The 18,232-nt window shown below is 42.0% G+C and overlaps 1 protein-coding gene across 1 annotated transcript in view; it reads left to right on the top strand.

Annotated features, from left to right (window-relative positions):
* Positions 1-18,232, top strand: part of megf6b (multiple EGF-like-domains 6b) — a 99,024-nt gene that overhangs the window by 61,440 nt on the left and 19,352 nt on the right. The window contains exons 7-26 of the mRNA XM_033626758.2: positions 891-1,016; positions 1,739-1,861; positions 3,850-3,972; positions 4,086-4,223; positions 5,345-5,467; positions 5,709-5,831; positions 7,731-7,901; positions 9,094-9,225; positions 9,350-9,478; positions 9,603-9,731; positions 10,326-10,460; positions 10,991-11,125; positions 13,364-13,489; positions 13,582-13,713; positions 14,115-14,243; positions 14,386-14,517; positions 15,863-15,991; positions 16,086-16,214; positions 16,529-16,657; positions 16,751-16,879. Coding sequence (XP_033482649.1) covers positions 891-1,016; positions 1,739-1,861; positions 3,850-3,972; positions 4,086-4,223; positions 5,345-5,467; positions 5,709-5,831; positions 7,731-7,901; positions 9,094-9,225; positions 9,350-9,478; positions 9,603-9,731; positions 10,326-10,460; positions 10,991-11,125; positions 13,364-13,489; positions 13,582-13,713; positions 14,115-14,243; positions 14,386-14,517; positions 15,863-15,991; positions 16,086-16,214; positions 16,529-16,657; positions 16,751-16,879 — 2,622 coding nt within the window. The remainder of the gene's footprint in view (positions 1-890; positions 1,017-1,738; positions 1,862-3,849; positions 3,973-4,085; positions 4,224-5,344; positions 5,468-5,708; positions 5,832-7,730; positions 7,902-9,093; positions 9,226-9,349; positions 9,479-9,602; positions 9,732-10,325; positions 10,461-10,990; positions 11,126-13,363; positions 13,490-13,581; positions 13,714-14,114; positions 14,244-14,385; positions 14,518-15,862; positions 15,992-16,085; positions 16,215-16,528; positions 16,658-16,750; positions 16,880-18,232) is intronic.

The raw sequence follows: 18,232 nt of genomic DNA, 5'->3' as shown, positions 1-18,232 counted from the left end.
CATGTTCAGATCGTGCAGAGGCAAGCTGCAAAATGTGCGCACGTTCACAAGTAGATCAAGCACTGAGATCTTGCTTCCCGTATGACGAGTGAATAACGCACACTACGCACGTGATGACCACAGGCATACTGGACAGAGGACAGCACATACCAGTCAGCACACAGTCATAGTGAGAAAAAGAAGAGCAGATGTCCTCAAATCAATTCAATCTCGGCTTTTCTCGTCTTATCCAGCTCTTGATCTGCCAGCAGAGGTCAGATGTATCCCACACACTTAGCATGTGGATGAATAATATTTGAGCTGGAAGGCTCTCTGCGGTTTGACGTGTACTTGTGATGGATGGATCTTGACTCCAGCCGTCGAGTATGAAAAACACCAGCTTTGAGAAAACGCGGCTGTTTAGCCTCTACCTGTTGATTTCTCCGAAGGGATCGAGTCCAGGCTGTCTACCGGGGTTACTATGAAGAAGAGAAACCCAGACAGGGGAGATGATTGAGCTGGCTCTGCCCTCAGTCTCATCAGCGGACGAGCATTGTCCACCTCAGAGGTCCTGCCTTTCAAACCTCTCTGTGATTTTTGGCTCTGCTGTGGTGATGGATCTCTTGCGGCTCAGAGCAAAGAAATTCTCTGAGGTAATCGCAGAGTATAGGAATGTCAGTGCAGCGGTCGTGACCTCTCTGAGAAATATTCCTGTAAATGTGACACTGCAGTCAAATCAACATTCAGAAAGACTAAGATGAAACTGAAGTTTGGGTTTATGTGCGTTGATTTGTCCTGCAAAGATGACATGTTTTCTTATTCCCCATGACTGCCTCTCTTTCTGTCTTGTCATTTAAGCTTCTCTGACCTTTTCTCGTGTCTCTTAATTTTTCCCTTTTTGGCCTTTTCAGCTGTTCATTCATGCGCCATCAGCAACGGAGGATGTGAGCACTACTGTGTGCAGCAGTCTGCAGCTCATTTCCGCTGTCGCTGCAAGCCAAATTACATACTGGCAGAGGATGGCAAGCACTGTAAACGTGAGTGTAAGGCAACACTGAACACACATTACCACATGGCACCAGACATAAAGAAGAAATCATAAATGCAGCAGTGACTAAGGAAAGAGTGCCAATAAAACAGAGCGCTTTGGAAGATTATGAAGGTGTGATCTGAAGATTTGATCACAACACTAAAAACACATTTTCCGCATCTGCTGCCAGTTATAATTATCTGACAGGATGTCTGTGCTGGAGCAGGATTAACTGTCATCCATGGGATGAGACATAAAATTGGAGTGAATCACGGCAGTCTCCTTCATTGTTTTTGTCTTAAATTAGTATTTTGATGTTCTCGCTTCTTTTAATCTCTGAGATCTCTGAGGCCGTGCAGCGGAGTGCTGTTCTCTGGAGGTGGGAAATTATACATATATGTATTTTAAATTACTGTCTCTCTCAGATGCTTTTACTTTGTAATTGTTGGCTGAGAACGGCTTCCTCTAATTTTTGCAGTGCTCAAGGTTCTCATCCCAGATGCTGGACAGGCTTACACAAGTCAAACACACACACAGCTATGCAGAGTGAACAATAAAGAGATGAGGTGGAGGAGCAGGGTGGCAGCAGGGATTTAAAACTCTCCACCTGCTGTGCATTAAGATGTCAGTTTTTACAGTTTTCTCCAACGCTGCGCCAGAAGTGTTCGCCACGTGACTGACACCAGTGGCTTTGTGTTTATGACTGTGTTTTTTTTGTGTGTGTTGCAGTGCAGAATCCCTGTGCCGAACAGAATGGAGGCTGCATGCACGATTGTCTGGCTGATGGTGGGAGAGCTCACTGTGAATGCAAAGCTGGTTACCTCCTGGCCGAAGATGGAAAAACATGTGAAGGTAATTAACATTATAATGATTATTCACCTGTCCCTCCAGGATGTTGCAATCGCAAAGATTAAAGCAAGCTGAGTCAATGCCCGTGAATTCTGTGCAGCCTTGCAATTTTCTCCTGTCATTACACCTTCACTGCAGATTTGACTATATGAAACAGGTTAAGTCTCATTTCACCGTAGAGCTGCACACAGCATATTGATTCACTCAGCCCCTCCTTACTCTGCACTCTCTGTCTCTCAGATCTGTGCCTGGGACAGAGTCACACACACACACAACAACAGGGCTAATTGTTAGCATCACACAGCTAGTGTTATCCAGCTGTTAATTAAGAGTCGAGCCATTTTGGTGTCGGTGTGAGATTAATAGTTTGGTGTTGGATGTTACCAGTGGCTGCAGCACTATGGCAGAAACATCAAAATATGACAAGTAGAGATGGGATCATGTTGTGCCGTGTAATAATCAGCTGTTGCTGCATCCCCTCTACCATCACATATAGGTTGTAATTCTGTTGGAAACACTGAACGCTTATAATAATGAGCTTCGAATTTGTGTCAGCATCACAGCTACTTCTGCAATTTTCACTTGCCCCTTGTATTTCAGTGCAAAAACATATACCAACTTGCAACTTGCATCGCAATTTTTTAGAATATCTGTCATGAAATCAGACCTTTAAAGCTGCAACAATGCAAACAGCCTATGACATTCTGGGGGGAACATGGTTGCTACGGGTCCGGAAAGTACTGAAAGTGCTTGGATCAAAAAAGACAAAATCAAGTATGTGAAGGTGGTTAGATTTTTTTAAAAAAATGTCTTTAATAGTGCTTGGATTTTGTTTGAGCCTCTGCTGGTTGTTTGACTCTTAAAAATGGTGCAGTGTATTTAGATGTTAATGTAATGTCAAAAATAAATAAATAAATTGCTAAAATGTTGTTTGCACTTCTGAAAGAAATTGGAAGTGGAAACGACCTCTAGTGATCGCATCACTCAGTGTCAAATTGATCACTGTAAGCAGATGGTTATTACAAGCGATTTTCTTTCTTTATTTATCATGCAGATTACCATCTAATTGACATTTGTATATTTATTACATGAATATAAAGTAATGAAATGGACAGCTTTACTACCAACTGAGTTTTTCTGACTTTTTAAATTACTGTGCAAATTAAATTAGGCTACTATGTTACTACTGTGTTTAATTCAAATACACAATAATACAGTGCTGTGCTTAAAATTAAGTTTACTGTAGTTCACTGTAGTTTTCTCTCACTAAGGGCTGGCTTAAGGAAACATTTTTGGCAGTTTGACATAAGCTTCAAGAGCATCTGTGTGAATTATTGGCCCTTAGTTTTCAATTTTTATCTCAAAAGTCCTTAAAATGTATCCACAACCCCGTTATAATGCAGATCAGAGTTAATTAACTGAAGAAAATATATGGAGATACATAAAGAAAATGGTTTACAAAACAATATTGCCACATTTCGTAGCTGCGCTGGAGGTTTTGATCATATCACACACTTATCTTCCTCAGCAGATGCAGTTAACTCAGTTGCCATGGAGTTATTTCAGTAGATGTTCAAATTGAATTTTTCTGAGGACTTAAAATATTCCTCGTCCACATTGGATCAAAAGTCAAATTTGAAGATTGGAAACAGCAGAGATAGGGAAATTTCCATACCCCTGCATTTCCATGTAAACTGGGCAAACTCCTCTCTGCTGACAAAGATTGTGTGATACAGTTGAAAGCTCCAGAACAGTGCCTGAATGGCTTCCATTATTAAAACAAGGACAGCTTTTAAGAAAAAGAAGTGCAAACTCAGAAGTTGAAAGAAGATGTGGAATTTCCATCGTGTGTATCTGCCAACGCTGAGTTTAAACTGTGTAAAAGATGGTGTTCAAGTGCAAACATGGATTTAATTTGTGAGAAAATGTAAATGAACCTGTGCAGACCAGATGTATTCATACATTTTTTTCTGTACATATTTTTGTTACAGATATCGATGAGTGTCAGACAGAAGAGTCCAACTGTGCTCACGGCTGCCACAACATGCTGGGCTCTTTCGCCTGTGTGTGCAGCACTGCCTATGAGCTGGGATCTGATGGAAAACAGTGCTACAGTCAGTTTGAACCCTCTTAATATCATTACACGCACATAAACCCTAACATTTAGTTGGTACAATATATTTTAGTCCTTCAAATAACACATTATCTCACTGTGAACTTGTAAAAGAAATCGAGATGGAGATCGTGAACAGCTGCGAGAACAACAACGGAGGCTGTTCGCACCACTGCCAACATTCAACTGGCGGGCCTGTTTGCTCCTGTAACCATGGTTACAGACTAGACGACGACCTCAGAACTTGTGTTGGTAAGAAGCTGTAATGTATTGCATTGACTTAAATATATGCTTTTAACCATTATAAGATATTCTCGCACATTACATCAGCACTTAGTCATTGTAACTTTCCAGAAACCTCTTTCTGAATTTTTATTGAACCATTAGTGTTTATGTGTCAGTGGATTAGTGAAGTGATGTTTATGACTAGTTTTGATTAGAGTACGGTTCTGATAGCTAGGGCTGCCCCCAACTAAGAGTTTTCCCAATCGACCAATAGTCTTCACTTAGGACCATTAGTCGACTAGTCGCCTGCCTGTTGAGACATTAATTTAATTATTAAATTATGTAGTTTGGGCGGGGGAACACAATGGTTTGAGTTGAAGGTGTGAGAAAGAATAGTATCAGTAACATTGTTAACACTGTGCTACATTACAGAGAAATACAAAACCGTACTAATGAACCTTCATTAATATAGGCCTATATTTTATCTACAAGTGCACGTCACACACTGAGCGAGCCGCCTGTTAATGACGCTGTCGGCAAAGCAGTAATGATTGTGCTAAGTGACTAATGGGCATGTAGCTACTTCCATGTTTCAGATGATACGTCATGTTTGTAGTCGACCAATGAAGATGAGTTTACATATCACCTTGGGTTCATCCTTCACCTTCTCAAAATGATCCCACACTTTGGATTTTCTGCCCAACATGTTATTAACTAGCCTGTGGAATAACCGCAGGTACCAGCCCTGGAAATTAGAGGCCGTACACAATGAGAATTTTGATAAATAATCATTAGTAATGTGGATAAAATAAAGAGTGGGTAAAGGTAAATAACAGAACAGAGTTCTCCATTCAGAAAATTCCAAGAACAAAAAGACAACACTATTACGATATCCAAATTCTTAGTCGATATCTGGTCTCATAACACGATGTCGATATAATTTCAATATGTTGCCCAGCTTTAGTTTCCTGATATAATGAGGAAGTTAAAGTTAAAGTTGAGTGCTGTTATTTTTTACTTTGACCTTAATTGGCTGTTAAAACTGTACAATTTACATGCTCTCATAAAAAGTTTGTGTCAGAGAGCAGGGAAGCGTATCACTACAGTGAGTTCATAATTTCAGTCTCTCTGCTTGTTGTGTTTGGCAGATGTGGACGAGTGTGGAGAGCAGCGCTCCTGCTGTGAACAGGACTGCACCAACTACCCCGGGGGTTACGAGTGTTACTGCTCGGCAGGATACAGGCTCAACTCAGACGGATGCAGCTGTGACGGTGTGTTTAACCCCCAGTCCAAACGTGGATGGCACTCACACTTTTATGAGACTGAATATTTACTTCTGTTGAATTTGGGAGAGTTCCAATTTGACTCAGAAGACGTCAACACAAACAGTGTTTTCTTTGTTGGAGTTTAACATGTGAAGTGAGAGTTGCTCCGTTAAATTGCTTTGGCTTCTCCCTGCTTCTCCTGATGCAGCAAAAGTGTTTGAGTCTGTGTTGCGTCTGTGTTGTTTAGATGTAGACGAGTGTCTGGCTGCTAATGGCGGCTGTGATCACACATGCCAGAACAGCGCAGGCTCCTTTCAGTGCTTCTGCCGCCGGGGTTTCCGTCTGGATGAAGACCGGCAATCCTGCATCCGTGAGTATCAACATTAAAGAGAGTGGCCAAGTGCGAGTCACACCACAAACATGCCAATAAAAAACATCCTGTGCACAGAGTCGTCCAGTCCAGATTGTGAGTGTTAAAGAGCGGGTTTCATGGAGGATAGGATTTTTTTAGACCTGGAGTCGATATTACAGTTGTCTAAGTGTTAAAACATAAATATTTAAATTGTATCATATGATAAAGCCGTTCAACACTGACCCACAGTTTGATGTAACAACTGGAAAAGTCAAGATAGGCAGCAGGTACAGTAATACTACCATCCAGTCATAGTAGAAGTCTTTGAATAATAGGCCTTGTGTCAGTGTGACAGAGTCACAATACAAGGACTCTGAAATTCAAGCAGCTACCATAAATTCAGCCATCATTCATTTCATTATTAACACCTGTGCTTTTCCAACTGTGACGTGTCAAAATGTTTTAAGTGAAAAAACGATTATACCACTAAAAGCCTGTTTAATTACAGCTGGGTATGAGGCACTGGAAAATAAACTTTGAACAACCTTTGGTGGAGAAAATGTCTCTAATGTGCGTCATAGACAAACAGAATTAAATGCCTGTCTTTTCTTAGTTGAAGTCTGGGAGAGGACCTGCCAACAGGGTGTGATTGGCACTTTAAAAACAGATATTCTTGCAGCAGCAGTAGCTTTATGATGTTATTAGTGAATCTACTGAAGCCAAGTAAAGATTAAGAAATGCGGCCATTTCCCTCTTGTTTTTCAGTGTCTTATTTTGTACTTGCTTAAAGGTATAATATGTGATTTTCTGCCACTCGGGGTCCCTCAGTCAAAACAATTACTAAAGACGGAGCGATGCCATCATTGCAGTCAGTTTCTCCTGATTTGGATTCTTTCATTGTTTAGGCGATTGTTACTAGGAACAAAATTATCTACAGAGGTCTCTTCTGCTCCAAAACAAACAGACCCGCAGACTTAAACTGGTTAACACACTGAATAAATCAGTTGATGCTCTTTGGCTCATCACAGAGGGGCTGCTAGTGAAGGTCCTGCTAATATGTGCTCAATTTTTTTTCTGATAACTCAAGATCTAGACGTTTGGGAGGTTTTAACCAGGAGCCGAATTATCTGCAGAGGTCCCTTCCTCTCCAAAACAAACAGACTTGGTGATTTAAACCAGTAAAAACCCTGAATAAAGCAGTTTTATAGTAAAAATCTGTGTTTTTCCAACACTGTTTGGCATGGCAGGGGTTGGAAACAAGCTGCTGCTGACGTTTGCTCAGCTTGATTCTCTGATAACTTAAGATCCAGATGTTCGGGAGGTTTTAACTAGGAGCCGAATTCTCCACAGAGGTCTCTTCTTCTCCAAAACAAACAGACCTGGTGATTTAAAGTGGTAAAAACACTGAATAAAGCAGTCTCACACTAAAATCAGTGTTTTTCTAACACTGTTTGGTACGGCAGAGGTTCTAGCCAAGCTGCTGCTGACGTTTGCTCAGCTTGTTTGTCTGATAACTTAAGATCCAGGCATCTGATGACTTAAAAGCCTTCATCCAGTCAAAATATATAGTTTTAAACGACCAAGATCTAAAAAGTGTATCATAAAAATGTGGCAAGTTATGACGGCTTCTGGCAGACAACCGCAACACTGACACATGTGCAAATATTTGGGATAATGTAAGTACACAGCTTAACAAAATACGAACATTGGTGTAATCATTTCAGACAATTTAATGCTTGAAAGTTACATATTATATCTTTAACATACAAACCCACATGCTACAAGGAAATTCCAAAAACAAGTTATCTAATCAAAATGTTTGATTGTTTTGAAAAAGAGAATGATTTCAGGACATAAAGCTGAATGACAAACACTGTGTATTTACTGTAGTGTGTGTAATTGACTTTTTCCCCACAGCATTAGAAGATGCAGTTGAGGCCCTGTCCAGCGGAGGTGCCATCGAGCTGCCTCTCGTTCGACCCCTGCTCACTTTGATACCGGACTACAACCAACCCCTAGAGCGCTATGACGACTACGAAGACGACGAGGGGGAGCTGAGGGCCGAGAGTAACCTTGCAGAGAAATTTGGTGTGTTTTTTACCCCCAAAATCATTAAGCACTCATTATCATTAAGAGCAACCTGTATCTGATTACCTGAGTGTGACCTCCGGGAGGTGAGGCTGTCTGACAGGCTCATTTACTGCAGGCAGGAACAGACCACATGGCGAGGGTTAATTACTGTGCTTCATGCTCCCAGACTGTCGGTACATACTGTAACACCACAGCGTTTTTGGCAGGAATGCTGAGGCTTATATGTCCTGGCAGCCTGTAACAGGGAGTCAGAGGCTCTGTTTTATGTCGCCCAAACTCAGACTCTTATGACAGCAGCAGGACATTTTACAGTAAATGTTACTTAACTGAAAGTTGACAGAAGTAACACCTGCGAAACAAATTTAGATAGATTATATTTTGTGACCTGACAAATATTCAACTGGGATCGAAATGTGCATCCAAATATGTTGGTGGTTTGGAGTCAGTGTGTGGACGCTACTTTTTTTTTAACATTGCTGATTTACAATAGTCTTGAGCCTACATTTGATGTGTGCATAGCTAAAAACACTTGTCCAAACTTCACTGAAACTTGCCATAGTCTCTGCCAACATTGGCATATTCATAATCTCTGGCACCCAATGAGGAAATCATTGGTCCTAAAAAAGCCTGAGGCAGTTAGGGGCCGTTTGCCGATAGGCTCCTGCACCCCCGGGATCCCCAACAGGAGAAGTGGTTACAGAAAATGAATGAATGAATGAATTTCTTGTGATGAGGAACAACTAATCACAGCCATTAGATATCTTGCCTTTCTTCTATAAACATCAGTCGGTGGTAAATAAGGAGAAGTTGATTATTTTAGTGCAGAGCCACCCAGAGCTTTAGGATCTGTCCTATAGACAACATTTTAGGCCTAATATACACTTAAAAAATGACAAATATCAGCTCTGAACTTGGGATTTCTAGTAGTAGGCTATGATACAGTGGTGGTTATGGTCTCTTAGCAAGGCAAAAGAGTTGCATACAGCCCCAGATCTCGTGTTTTTCAGGTGGTAAAGGGTGTGGCGTGTGTCCTGGCCTCACCTAACTTTGTGAGCATCATGTGTCATGATTAGAGTTTAGAGATGACAAAATAATACATCCTTCACTATAAACTGTCATCAATCAGTTGGATATTATTGCTAAATAGCTGTGTGAACTTGAGCCTTATTCATTACCCTGTTGTTTCCAGTGTGTTTGGATGACACTTTCGGCAACGACTGCAGTTTGACATGTGACGACTGTTCTAATGGAGGAAAATGTAATCTGTGGAAAAACGGCTGCGACTGCCCTGACGGATGGACAGGCATTGTCTGCAACCAGAGTGAGGATCGTCTAAACATTTACAGACACAAACACATGATACACATGTGTGTACTGTCACTACTTCAGCAAATAAGTCATGACAGTTAAGCGATGACAGACCCTTTTATTTTTCATCCTTGCAGCATGCCCCGAGGGATATTTTGGTAAAAACTGCTCCTTCCCCTGTAAGTGTAAAAATGGTGCCAGCTGTGATCCGGTCAATGGGAGCTGCCGCTGTCCGCCTGGGGTCAGTGGAGACTTGTGCCAGGATGGTGAGTTGTCCCCAGTTTGTCCCAGACAGAAGTATTTGTTCCCTAATCATCACTGAAAACATTTTGTTCCCACCATGGGGGGTCGTTCTCTGAAGCTGACTGTGAGTTGTTTTCCTGTATGTAGGCTGTCCTAAAGGCTTCTATGGGAAGCAGTGCAATAAGAAGTGCAACTGTGCCAATAACGGGCGCTGCCACCGGACCTACGGAGCCTGTCTGTGTGATCCTGGACTCTACGGACGCTTCTGCCACCTCCGTAAGTCCCACTTATTAGAGCTGCAATGATTAATCAATTATTAATTAATTAATTATTAGTCAATTATTAGATTAATCACCAACTAATTTGATGGTCAGTTAATCTGTTTTTGAGTTATTTTTTGAGAAAAAAAGGTCAAAATTCTCTGATTTCAGCTTCGCAACTGTGAACATTTTCTGGTTTCTTTGCTCCTCTGTGACACTAAACTAAATATCTCTGGGTTGTGGACAAAACAAAACATATGAGGATGCCATGTTGAGCTTTGGGAAACACTGGTTGACATTTTTCACCATTTTCTGACTTTTTATAACCAAACAGCTAATCAATTAATCAACAGAATATTCAACAAATGAAAATAATTGTAGACCTAACATTACCAGACTCTCACATTTGAACTCACATGTCAGGAACCCCAGATAAAAGCATCATCTGACAGGCTCACTACGAATTAAACTAGGATTTAAAGTATCCATATGCAATAAAAAAAAGCATGTAAATAATCATATTGTGGCTTTAACTTTAATCTCCAATATTTGTTTCTGTGCCTCATCTTGTTTTAAATCATCCCTCCTAAATCTTCTGTGTCTCCCTCAGCTTGTCCTAAGTGGACCTTCGGTCCCGGCTGCTCTGAGGAGTGTCAGTGTGTCCAGCAGAACACCCTGGAGTGTCACCGTCGTCATGGCACCTGTGCCTGTAAATCTGGTTACCAGGGCAACACCTGCAAGGAAGGTGAGCACGCTGTCACAATACTTTGCTCATCAACTGACATTACTCACATTTACTCCTTTAAATTACTACTGTACAGTTACAGTGTGGATCACAGCAGATTTTATTGAGCTTTTTGAACACGTTTATTCAAAAGTATGTACAAAAACACAAAGAAACAACAAAAAAAAGTCAAAACCACCACCCTTGATACACCTGCAGAAACATAGTCAAACATAGAAAACAGAACGAAAAGTAATGGTTGCCAGAGAAGCAAATAAATGTCAGTGCATGCCGAGATGTGCCGTACCTCCAGTGTCCACAGCCTCTGTAACAGAAATGCCCATACAGGCTGAAATATAGCCACACTCAGAGGGGTGCAGTCGAAATCGTAATAAATGTACAGTGTGAATCAGTCAAGCAGAGCAGAAATAAAGACAGAAAACAGAAAATCATTGAGCCACTTACTGAAAGGAGGGAAAGGCTATTTCCATTCTCATATTGCAGTTGTTTAAAACATGATTAATAAGTGCTCTGTCCTGCTCCGTCTCCAGAATGTAACCCAGGTACTTACGGAGCCGGCTGTGAGAAGAAGTGCACCTGTCCACCAGGAGTGTCATGTGATCATGTGACTGGAGAGTGCCAGCGAAAATGCCCTCCTGGTCGTCATGGAGAGAACTGTGATCAGGGTAGGTGGCTGTACGGAGGACACGCTTTCCTCACACTTTAAAGTGGAAACAGACAACTTTTCAACTCCCCCCACCCCACTACCAGTGTTTCCAAATTATATCATAGTTTCCACAATTACTCTGCAATAATGTGGTGTTGGAATAATCAGAAAAATTAGAGTCCGACTGGGAAAATTCACATGAACCCCGCCTTGGAAAGCCGGCGAAAATTTTGGTACACGAGTTGCCTAGTTGACGTTATATATGCAGAAACATGCAGACAAAAGTAAATGTTTTTATTAATCCAGATGTTGCATGACAATTTTTTGCTCACATGTCCATTAGTTTGTAATATGGTATTAGGTTGTAATCGTTAGTTTTTGTCCATGTGGAGTGTCCTAGATTTGTTATAAAAGTTATTTATTAGTATTAGACAGATAAAGCAATATAATGATGATGATAATAATAATGATAATAATGATGACTTTTAAAATAGACAAAATTCAATTAACAGCACCCACAAACAAGCTGGAGAACCAGAGACCCCACAATCTGGGTTGGCCACGGCCTGGATGATACCATTTTCTGAGACAGAGAGCCTGCACATATATCGATATATAAGATTTTGTATTAAATCAGGGCAGGTAGGCACACCAACATTTATACAGCAGAGTGCAAAATGCTCTAAAAAGAGCGATTTTCACAGCAACTGAAGACATTTGTGAGCAAGCATATTAGATTGTGCATACAACTTGCAACACTGTCTGTGGATATCTCTATCATCAGTTCAATCAGGAGAGACCCGTTTTTATGGTAAAAGAATATTTATTAACATGTGAATGAATGAATAAGAATGTGGAAAGTCTTTGGCGATTAGACCCCGTAGAGATGGTTTGATTTAAGGAGAGTGATGAATCCATAGTCGAATAGGGAACCCCCCCGGGGTCTCGACGCTGGTGGTGGTAGAGGTGGTGAAGATGAGATGAGAGGAAGATGGAGAAGTGCCGATGATCTGGATGAGTAGAGGAATGAGTCTTTGAGAGCTTGTCCTGGATTCTGGATACGATGGCTGGAGGTGACCGGGGTGGAGGAGGGTGTGAAGATTCTGCCTAAAATGATGGCTGACAGCAGCAGAAGAGAGAGCAGATTTAAAATTTTGCAGTGGCATCATGATTGGCTGAGAGGTCGTGGCAAAGTGTGATTGGATAACTAGAGGAGTGAACACCCATAGTCAGCTGATTAGAGGGAGTAGTGAGAGTGGGATGGAGAAAAATGTGGAAGGGGGAGCATGAGAAAGGTCTTTCTGATTGAACTTACACTGAGCTTCATATAAATCATTGACAATATAGTGGCCTAGATATTTAATCTCATTACACACTCTAAGAGCAACACCAGATTAAAATTAGTATTCAAGAAATACTAATTTTCTGTCTTCTTTACTTCTAACAATCATAATGTTGCTCTTATTGGGCAGAAAACTACCAAATCATCTGCATGCATAAGATGATTTATTAAAATATTGCTAACCATACACCGTGTGCTATATGCACTCAACTGTTGGGACAAGTCGTCCATGTATACATTAAAAAGAAAAGGAGACTGTTGAACTCCGTTACTGACATCAAATGATCATAGTTTTAGTGGACATACAGGTGCAGCAACAAGTCTGGGATGAAATCTCTTTGTAATAAAAAGCTTCATACTGTTGCTCTGAGCAATGAAATACAACTTATCTTAATTGTAGTGTTCATGTTGGTTGCACATTCCAACTTAAAGCTCATGAACACAACAAAGTGCAAAGGATGACTTCGCCAACTCATGAAATGGAACCATCTGAGGAGCACTTGAATGCAGCATTACTTCTGTTGTTTCAGAGGCCAACATTTCTACTACTGGGGGGGAGTAACTGCAAAAAAAATTCATTGAAGCTCTTTGGTAAATGGGGAAAGCTACCGATAGCTTCCAGGGAAAACAAAAGTGCTGTCCTTCTCTTGTTTTAGTTGTGCAATGGTTTAAACACTTCCTTTGTGCCATAAATGGAGCCTTAATTTCCCCCCGAGATCAAACCCGATGGCAGACAGAACAGAAAAGTGAAAGCAAGGCTTACAGGGAGCCAATCTAAGCCAAGTGGTGTTATTATTCTGCATTATTCTGATAACTTAAAGCAAAAAAGTTGTCAATTTCCATTTAAAAGCTCATTTGTCTTCAGTTTTTGTGTTCCCATGTTGAGCCTAGTCTTTTCTGTGTGTCCTGGGTCAGACTGTCCAGAGGGAAGGTTTGGAATAGGCTGCGTCCATCCTTGTAACTGCACCGGCGCCCCGTGTGACAAAGTGACGGGACATTGCAAGTGTCCAGCGGGGACGTCAGGAAGGCACTGTGAGAACTGTGAGTGCTGGCAGATTGTTTTTAACAGCTACATGTAAATAACTCCACAGATGTAAACCTAACTGATTAAAAATGTGAATCCCTCCACACAGTGTGTCCGGAGGGTTTCTGGGGTCCAGGCTGCGCTGAAACCTGCCCACTGTGTGAGAACGGAGGCGTGTGTGACAAACACAACGGGTCATGTAACTGCCCTCCAGGGTTCATAGGCAGACTATGCCAGAACTGTGAGTACCAGCAGTGTGCATTTTTGGTTTCCATAGCAACATGCATTAAACAGTCAAGCAGCTGAGGAGGGCGGCGGCACAGTGGAATATGGACATCACGCAGTGGTGCAGTTTGGACAAGAAATAGAGCATCATGTCAGAAGACAGAGGAGCAGTCTTTCTCCGGGGTCATTAGCTAAAATCCTTCAGCTGCCTGAAAACCACCTCAGACATAATTTCACTGGGAAGCACGAATATAATTCCATTTCAAACAAGCACTGGCTCTCACAGCCTCATTTGACGGCTGAATCACAGAACCACAGCCGTCATGGGAACTTGCTGTGCTTGCTTGCAGTCCGCTGAAGTCAGTTCTGGTAGATTAGGCGTGATGGTTTAGATTTTTTTTTTTCTTCCTTGTGTAGCGTGCCCGAGTGGACGTTTTGGTCAGGGATGCCAAATGAAGTGTGTGTGTGAGAACAATGCCCGCTGTGATCCGGTGAGTGGGCGGTGTACCTGCGCTCCTGGCTGGACCGGACACAACTGCAGGAAAGGTAACAGTGCTGGAGAGCATGTATCACTGCAGACCTAACCTAACATCAGCCACTAAACAGGACAGAACTAGATTAAGACACTGATCTCATATACAGTAGCTGATGTTATGTCTGACACTCAGATGTGATGTTTCTGTTGCAGCCTGTGACGCAGGGCACTGGGGGGCAGACTGTGCAGAAACATGTGACTGTAGGAACGGAGACGGCAGCTGTGACGCTGTGACGGGCCAGTGCAACTGTGAGGCTGGATACACTGGAACACACTGCCATCAGAGTATGTGATGATGTATTTAAAGACCACAGAGTTCAATCTGTCATGATTTCAAGTTAAAGGAACACTCCACCATCAGTTACTCACTGCCTGTTGCTTTGAATTCATGAAGAAGACTTTGTTTTTCTTGCATGTCTCCACGGTGAACAAAGAACCCAAAACCGGAGAAAATTCATGATGAATTGAAGTCACGCAAAACGATATCAAAACATCTGCGTACCATCTCTCACACAACTCGTGCAGTACAATCCAATTCTCATTTATCCAGTCGTATGCTCAGTACTTCCCAAACAGACAGCCCTCTCCATTAGGGAACTGAACTGAAAGGGAAATTCATCTATGCTCTCTTCAAAGCCAGACCTTATTGACAAAAGCAGTAATTGTACCTCACTGAGCACAGGAGCTGCTGGTCTACAGCTGCATCAATCAGTTAGTTTGTTTGTGTTATTGTGTGGCTTACGTAAATCCGAACTAACCCTTTAAATCACCAAAGCCAAACAATATCACAAACAAGCTACCAATCGAGGCAGCAGTAGACCAACAGCTCCTGTGTTCAGTGAGGTTAAATGACTGTTTTTGTCAGTGGAGTCTGGCTTTGAAGAGAGCATAGATAAGACTTCCATTTAGATCAGTTCCCCAATGGAAAGAGTTGTTTGTTTGGGAGGTGCTGAGCATACAACTGGGAAAATGAGACTTGGATTATACAGCACAAGTTGTGTGAGAGTTTGTAAACACCAAACTCCCTTTTTGGATTCTTTGCTCACTGAGGAGGCATACAAGAAAAACAAAGATTTCTTCATACATTTAATGTAACACTTGAGGGGTGAAGTATTCCTTTAATATGTGCACTCTTTTTATGATCATTGCATGTTTTACATTTCTGTTTGCATAAAAATTACCATGAAGGTCATGCATATCAGATGACATGAAAGAACCAAAATATCTCACACACTGTCAGGTCACTTGTGGTCACTGTATTTATGAGACTGTGGGTGATTTTTTTGGTTCTTTTAGTTTATAGAAAAAAAGAAACAATCCTGGGACAAACTGATGGAGCTTGACTTGCTTTCAGCCCATTAATTCATTCATTCATTCATTCTTTCATGAGCTGTTTGTGCTGCAATCACTCTGCACAGTGTCATTTTTGGTGCTACCACTTGGTGGTGCCAAACTGACTATTTCAAATCCACACAGTGGCTTTCATTTGTCTCTGTTAAGTTTTTATTTTGTATCAAAGAATTTCATTTTCAACCAGCCTTTATAAAACATGACAGTGGACATGACATGTTCAGAGTTATTTGAAGCTACGTCTGAGTAATTCTAAGTTGTGTGTGTGATGTTTCCTCAGAGTGCCCATCAGGTATGTTTGGTCTTGGTTGTCGCCATCGCTGTCAGTGTGACAATAAGGCGTTGTGTGACCATGTGAGTGGAGCTTGTACCTGTCAGGTGGGATGGACCGGAACCTTTTGTGAAAAGCGTAAGAGAAATGCATTCACATCACAAAGGAAAATTCACCTACTGAATATTTATACATGCTGTTAACAGGCAGTCTTTACATCTGTGTGTTTCAGCGTGTCCTCAGGGTTTCTACGGCCTGGACTGCCAGGAGAAATGTGTGTGTCTAAATGGCGGGAGCTGTGACCACATCAGCGGAGTGTGTTCCTGTCCTGCTGGCTGGATCGGTCCGTTCTGCAACCTGAGTGAGTGATAGGTGCAGCGCAGAAAGTCATAAAGTTTACAGGTGCTGGTGTCACTACAGATGAAAGTTAATAGGACATTGGTGCAGAGGCATTGAAGCACCGAGAACATCTTTGTAACACTGACGCACAGCGGAACAAAAACACGCTTGGTTTCAGAGTTATTTGGGAAAACCCAGCCCAGTCACACATGAGAAAGCACCGGCTTGATGTTCCCCATGCTTTGGCCTGTATCAATTACCAAACACTGGAATTTCCACTTTTGATCAGCAAAGTTCATCAGGAGGTAACGATATTGTTTGTCCCTCTCCTGGCAGCGTGCCCATCCGGTTTCTATGGGGAAGGATGTAACCAAACCTGCAGCTGCCGTAACGATGGCATCTGCCACCCGGCCAGTGGGCAGTGTGTGTGCACGCCCGGCTGGACTGGACCCAACTGCACAGAAGGTAAGTGAACACATCACAGGGCAATGCTGTTGTCTGTATGACAGGTAAATAAGAGGGTCACATGATGGTTTTGTTTGTGCGTTTTTCTCCCAGAATGCCCTGCGGGGTTTTATGGAGCAGACTGTCGGCAGCGCTGCTTGTGTCAGAATGGAGCCACCTGTAACAAGACCAATGGAAAATGCACATGTGCCAGTGGATGGATGGGCACAGCCTGTGAACTGGGTAAGACTCAGAGATGCTGTGAGTAAGAGTCTCCGCATGTGTGACCACGAAACCACCTTCAGTTGGATCACTTTAAGGAAAACTCTCATTTATTACAACTTGGGGTTTATTTTTGGACTTTTGGCCGTAGTTTAAAAAAACATACTCAGAGCTGGGAGATTTCAGATTTGCTACGGCAAAGATCAACGGGCAGGGAACAGGAGATGATCAAACAGGTCGCAGACAGGCCGACAGATTTATCACGGTTACTATTTAATTTGGAGGTCAAACAAAAAGTGAGCACACCTGAAATGTCATCGCACAGGAAAACTATGTGCAACACAGGAAAGTCAGTCTGAACTGACAGATGTTCACAGCAAGACACCATTTTCCTTCCATATAAGTTTGACTAACATGGGAGTTTGTTATTAACTTATATGACTGTCTAACTGCTGGAGTTTTTTTGCCTTGTCAAACTTGTTTTTACCAATTTTGGGTTCTGTTTCTATTTGAATTATCAAAAGTTAAAGGTATACGATGCAGGACTCTCAGTTACTGTTTGTAAAGTCACTGGCCAGTGAAAGTAAAAGTAAAAGCCAACCATTCATTGCTCTGTGTCTCTTGGATGTGTGCTGCTTGGTCTGGCCCCTGGTCGCTACCTTTTTATTAAGCCCTGACCCCACCCGAGCACTGTGGGTGTACATGCCCATAAACATCCTGAGCAAAGAAAATAAGAAGAAAATAAGATGATAGAGGTGAAGGGGAGGGTCCCTGCAGAAAAATACCCTGCCACACACCTCTAGTGGGTCATCAGCGATGATTCAGAGGGATTACTTTTGTATGAGTCTATACATTGTTTTAAGGAAAATCCTGCACAGTATATCTTTAAGCACATTAACTGCACTTGGCGCTCTGCTGCTTCATGTCATCTTACAGAGTGCCCAGAGAAGGCTCTGCTCTGCTGCGCTGAGAGTGAATTCCAACAGCGCTTCAAATTTACGAGCAGTCCAGTTTATACTCTGGCGCTCAGAGTGACTATTTACGAATGCAGTGTTGTTTGTGTGAGAGAGAGAACAGGGCGCTTAGCTCCAAAAATAGAGTATCAATATGTGGCTGGCCGCCACAGATAAATGAATGTGTGGGAAACCCTGGCGGCATCTTTCACTCATCACACTGGAATTAAACAGGACAAACATCTGAACTGAGCCAAAATGAGAAAACAAAAACTGATGTATAAACATTTATCGTCATGGAGGTGAATCTGATGATTTATCTTGATATACACTTTAGGTTATTTGGCTCAGCTCTGGCTGAATTCAGCCTCGTCTTGCAAAGCTGTGATGATGTCGGTTATTCTGGACAATGCAGAAGAAT

This window comes from Epinephelus lanceolatus, chromosome 1 (genome assembly GCF_041903045.1).
Source record: "Epinephelus lanceolatus isolate andai-2023 chromosome 1, ASM4190304v1, whole genome shotgun sequence".
NCBI lineage: Eukaryota > Metazoa > Chordata > Actinopteri > Perciformes > Serranidae > Epinephelus > Epinephelus lanceolatus.
The sequence above is the reverse complement of the archived record's forward strand: the minus strand, read 5'-3'. Positions and strand labels throughout refer to the sequence as shown.